The 6000-nt window shown below is 31.8% G+C and overlaps 1 protein-coding gene across 1 annotated transcript; it reads right to left on the bottom strand.

Moving 5' to 3' along the window:
- Positions 1-1973: 1973 nt before the first annotated feature.
- LOC139485806 (uncharacterized protein HH_0809-like) lies at positions 1974-5877 on the bottom strand. Its single transcript, XM_071270453.1, has 2 exons — positions 5713-5877; positions 1974-2424 (listed from the first exon to the last, which is right to left on the bottom strand). The coding sequence occupies exons 1-2, from the start codon at positions 5850-5852 to the stop codon at positions 2166-2168; spliced, it is 399 nt and encodes a 132-aa protein (XP_071126554.1). The 5' UTR covers positions 5853-5877; the 3' UTR covers positions 1974-2165.
- Between the last annotated feature and the right edge of the window lie 123 nt (positions 5878-6000).

Raw genomic sequence — 6000 nt, 5'->3', positions numbered from 1 at the left:
ATCTTGTATTTGTCTTATATTAACACCAATGTATCTATTTTTTTACATAGCCCTTCTGGTCGGCATTAACAATATTGGGTAGAACTTTTTTTAGTCTTTGTGCAAGTGTATAAGCAATAATTTTAACATCTACATTTAATAAAGTCATTGGCCTATAGTCATCCAGAGATTTTGGATCATTCTTTTTAAAGATCAATGAAATTGCCCCCTTTTTTTGCGAATTGGTCAAACCTTTCTTGTAATATGACTCATTATATACTTTGGTTTGTATCTTTTGAATTTGGGGCCAAAATTTTCTATAGAATTCTACATTAAGTCCATCTAAACCTGGTGCTTTATTAAGTTTTATTTTAAACACTGCTTCTGTAATTTATTCTGATGTCACTACCCCTTCTAAACTATTACTATCTTTATCTGAGAGTTTTTTTTTTCTATTTTAGTTTTTGAATATACTCTTTAGTATGTAATTTATCTGGATTTGATGATTTATATAGTTTTTCATAATATTTTACTTCCTCTTTTAAAATTTCTGTTTGATCTGTTATAGTATTGCCTTTATTGTCATACAATTCTTTTATAGTTTTATTTATTTGTCTTGATTTTTTTCTAAATTCAAGAAAAAAGCAGTATTTTTTTCACCTTCTTCTATCCATTTAGCTCTTGACCTTATTTCAAGGTATGATTGATCTAAATGTTCAGATATATTATTTATTTGCGAAAGTAGTTCAGAATTATAAGTACTTTCACTTTGGTCTAATTTAGTATTTAGCTTATTAAGGTAGTTTTCATAAGAGTGAATTTTATCTCTTTTTTGTTTTGCTTTTCGTTTGCAAAAATCTAGACTGATGTCCCGAACTTCAGATTTAAAGTTATCCCACAATATACCTAAATTTTCTGTCGTTTTTTCCTTTTTTTCATAATATTTTATTAGTTTTTCTATATTACAACAGTAGTCCCTATCATTCAGTATTGATGAATTTAATTTCCAGTATCATTTTCCTTTGTTTACTTTTTGAGTTCTGATTTTTAATGAAATACCGTTATGGTCTGTTGATTTTAATATAATAGGCCTTATATCTGCTTTGACTATTTGTGACTTACATTCTTTAATTACAAGGAAGAAGTCGATTCTAGTTGCTTCTAATCCTGATTTTCTACGCCACGTATATTGAATTTGTGTTGGGTTTATATATCTATGAATTTGAAATATTTTATGAGCGTTTTAAGCCCGTGAACTGGTTTGTCGAATTTGTTGTTTTTTTGTTTTTTTTTACTTATAATTATTTTTTTAGCTAGAATACGAAAACATGATTTCTATCAAGTTTTTCTTTAAATTACCTGTGTACTTTATTGTGGGACCCTCATCTCATCATGAAAATGAATGTCAATTTCAGAAGGACACGAAATTGCTGTTAGCCAATCAAAATAACGTATCATAATGAAACATACATGCAATGTCATTATTAAAGCATCTGCTTCACTGATCATTGCTGAATTTACATTGAAAAATCTTCAAGGTTTTAAGCATAATTGACATATGATAGACAGAAACTCAAAGGCATAATATGTGTCTTTTTAAGGAATAGGGTATCAAGGTCTTTAATCTTCTGAAATAGAAGGCTTTATACAACAATTCATGATGTCACTGCCTCCAGATTAACATCAATATGTCTTGCATATGTGAGACAAAATAACTATATGAATTAAGGTTTTTTTTATCCTACTTTGAACTTTTGATGTCGTCCCTAAGGGAACAATAAAACAGATGAAGACGGTCTTATTAATCAAAAATAAGAGACATGCTTTATAACAAGTCTATAAGAAATAAAGTTAGAGAAACAAAAAAATGAAACACTAAATGTCTAACATTGCTATTTGCTATAAAAATTTATTTAAAAAAAAAAGATCATGAAATGTGCACTGCATTTTTTAAACCAAAGCACATTTAAGTAAAAACTGCTATCTTATCACCACATGGAAGAGGACAAAAATAGTTTTTTTTTACTTCACTTGATCTTCAAAAGATGCTCGATCATTTGATCATATTGTGTTCATGTCTTGTAAATCCTTATTTCATTGTTAGCAGAAATATCTACCTGACGGTAAATTCTGTTCTGTTCCTTTCAATCTCAACCAAATTTTTGTTTAACTCATCATTAATCTGTTTATTCTGCTGAAGGTGTTTTTTCTTTTTCCTGTAATTTCTTTTTTAATTTATTAATTTGTTCTTCAGCATGTTCCTTTTGCATTTGTAAACGTTGGTTTAACTGTTCTTTCTCACACTGAAGTTTGTCATTTTCAAGTTCACGTTCTAATAAAGTGCTTTTTACAGCAATTTTGTCCTCCCTACAATTATTTAACATCATTTTTGTTTCTTTTGTAGCTTGTTCAGCCTCATTGAGTGCATTCTGGAGTTGTATTAATCTGTAAATTAATATTGCATTTTAATAATAAGTGAGATAAGCATAAACATAAATAAAACTGTGGGCATTCTTAAATAAAAGTATATGTATCAATGTGACACAGATGATGCCCCTGCTTGTATATAATGTTATAAAGGGACAGAACTCAAGAATGGTAAAAATGGCAATTCCCAAATTTTCTACTTCTATTCTTTTTATAATTGTATTGTACATTGTATAACTATATGCATAAAAGAGGGACGAAAGACACCAAAGGGACAGTTAAACTCATAAATCTAAAACAAACTGACAACGCCATGGCTAAAAAGGAAAAAAGACAAACAAACAACAGCATACATGACACAACATAGAAAACTAAAGAATAAACAACACGAACCCCACCAAAAACTAGGGGTGATCTCAGGTGCTCCGGAAGGGTAAGCAGATCCTGCTTCACATGTGGCACCCGTCGTATTGCTCATGTGATAACAAATCCGTTAAATAGTCTAATTCGGTAGGTCACATTCACGAAAGGGAAGGGGATTGTAGTTACGACGTAAGGAACCTATCCGATATCATTTGTGAAACGGTTATTCCATAACGGTCAACCAACTCGTGATGGCGTCCGTAAAATTTACGAAGGGATGATTTCAGCTTCACCATTTGGAACTCTTGGTTTAATAGCTTTCTTGTGAGCAGCAACCCTCTATCAAGAAAATCATGATAGGAAATGCAAGCACGGGAATATCGTATCAATTGGGAGATATATACCCCGTATGTAGGTGCTGCTGGAATATTGGTACTTAGAAATGGAAAGTTCACAATTGGAAAGCTGAAATCATTTCTTTTGTCGTAAAGTTTTGTTTTCAACTGACCTTCATTGTCAATTTCTAGATGTAAGTCAAGATATGAGGCCGACTTAACTGTATCTGTAGTATCCTTTATCTCTAGCTCGATGGGATAGATGCGTTCCACATAGTCACCAAATTTTGAATTATTTAGTGAAAGAACATCATCTATATAGCGGAAAGTAGAGTTAAAGGATATTGCTTACTTCATATCTTTCTCCTAAGAAGTTCCTGCATGAAGTTAGCCTCATAAAAATAAAGAAACAAGTCGGCAAGTAGAGGGGCACAGTTTGTTCCCATTGGAATGCCGACAGTCTGTTGAAAAACACGTAACAAATATGTTGTCAATCAAGAAATCAAGCATCTTGATAATATCAGTTTCAGAGAATTTTTTGTTTGAATTAGAGTGATCCTTTACAAAGTAGGACTTATCCCTCCTTAAGACAAGATATTTGTATCTACGTTGGCCATTCTTTTTTATGAAGCAAAGCAATACCAACTCTTTCAATTTGTCTCTTAGTTTGGAATGTGGAATACTTGTGTAAAGAGTAGAAAAGTCAAATGTTTTAATACTATTACAAGATGAAAGAGTGTTAGATTGTATGTACTCTAAAAGATCTTTGGAATTTTTAAGTATCCACATCTGATTCACGTCCCCTCTAGAATAGGCAGTTTCACAATAACTTTGAAGCCCGTCTTTGATTGCTGATAAAATAGATGTTAATAATTTAGAAAGAGGTTTCGTGGAGCACTTGGAAGACCCAGCAATATACCGTTGTTTGTAAGGACACTTATGTAGTTTAGGTATCCAATACAGTGATGGAAGATCCAGTTCTTCATCTTTGGTTGAAATTCCAAAGGAACACAGAACAGTCCTATGATGATCCAGGATTTCCTCTTTGGTAAGTGTCGTGAGGGTACATGTTGAGTTTCCAAGTGAATTGTCAACACCTAATTCGTTTATCAAGCAGTTAGTGTAATGAGTTTTACACACAAAACGATGTTGTTTGGGGCTTTATCTGCGGGGACAACAACATATTTGTCATGGAGGTAGGATAGGTGTTTTGCAACATTTGGGTCTTTAAAGATTGACGTAGCATGGGCATTGATAGACCGATTCAGTTTCTTAATTCTGATTTGTATCAACGACCTCACTGACCTAATCCATTCGGAAAGAGTGTCTACGTCTTCCTTCTCGCGCTTAGCCCATTGCCTGGCATAATCCTCAACTGAATCCATCAAGTGAGATGTAAATAAAATATTGAACTAAATTGAATTGTTAGGCTTACCCCTAATTTTAATTCAAAGCAATAGGGAACCATAATTTAGAGTTTCATATTTGTTTTTCGTTCATTGTTTTATATAAATAAGGCAATTAGTTTTCTCGTTTGAGTTGTTTTACATTGTCGTATTGGGGCCTTTTATAGCTGACTATGCGGTATGGGCTTTGCTTATTTTTTTAAGGCCGTACCTATAGTTGTTAATGTCTGTGTCATTTTGGTCTCTTGTGGACAGTTGTCTCATTGGCAAACATACCACATCTTCTTTTTATATTAACATTACAACTTATCGCTGTCAAGCTGGTCACTAAATAGGAAATCACTTTGCTTAGTATTAATTGAAAAAAGTATAATGAAACTTTTTATGACCATTCAACATATTAAAAAGTGATAGGATCAGCAAATAAAAAGAAGGTGTCTGACTGGTCAGAAAAAGTCTCACATATTACAAATCATCTGCTGACCAAATATGATTTCATTTCAGTTCTGAAATTTGGTGGAAATACTTGTTGGATAAAAAGACAGACACAAAAACAAGGTGATTTTGGTCCTTAGTCCTAGAGTGGGGTATCATCAACATAAGATTCATCCAAATAAAATTTCTTTCACTATTCAAAAGTTAATATATTTCTAGATAGTATTATGCATATTGATTTATTATTAATAATTACAGTTATAACTACATGCTAAAAGTTTAAACACATGAAGCCTGCTCTCACAATGACATCAATTCATGCAGTAAAAAAACCAATTCCACAAAAAATTATAACAAACAAATTAAAACAATCTTCTGTATATCAAGCTCAGCCATCTTTCTCCTAAATAAATGTAAATTAGACATTCATCACTTAACAATCATTCATGACTAAAAAGTACTTAAAATGTGTTGCTCTTTCTATTTTTAATCAGAAAAGCCAATTTCTTCCTTTTCAATGCAAACAATTCATATTTATAAAGTACACTATCTTCACAAAGGTCAATGGCGGATCCAAAACTTTTCATAGGGGGGTGTCTGCTAACTGACCTAAGGGGGGCCTGCTCCAATCATGCTTCAGTGATTCCCTATATTATCAACCACCTATGAAGGTACCCTTTTCAAACATTTAAATAATAGATGATCTTTACACATACACAGTTTTTTCACAATTAGTTAAAACAGTACAACAATAATTAAAGACAAACCTTTTCTGAATTTCTAAGATAAGTTTTTTCTGATTCTTTATTGTGATTTCCAAACTTTTAGTTGTTAAACATGAAGTTTCATCTGGCTCTGCATTCCTAATCCTGTAAAATTTGAAAAATGATTTAAAACTAAGCATCATATCAAAGTAATTTTATTCCTGATTGTCCAACAGGCAGTTAAGCTTTAATATAATTATAAAAGACACATATCTTTTGCTGAAGCCCTTATGTTGACATTTATAATAACGATCATTTTGGCATACCAGCTAAAACAACTTGCACATATAT

The sequence above is a fragment of the Mytilus edulis genome, chromosome 8, assembly GCF_963676685.1.
Source record: "Mytilus edulis chromosome 8, xbMytEdul2.2, whole genome shotgun sequence".
NCBI classification, from domain to species: Eukaryota; Metazoa; Mollusca; class Bivalvia; order Mytilida; family Mytilidae; genus Mytilus; species Mytilus edulis.
This window is presented reverse-complemented; position numbering and strand designations above follow the sequence as displayed.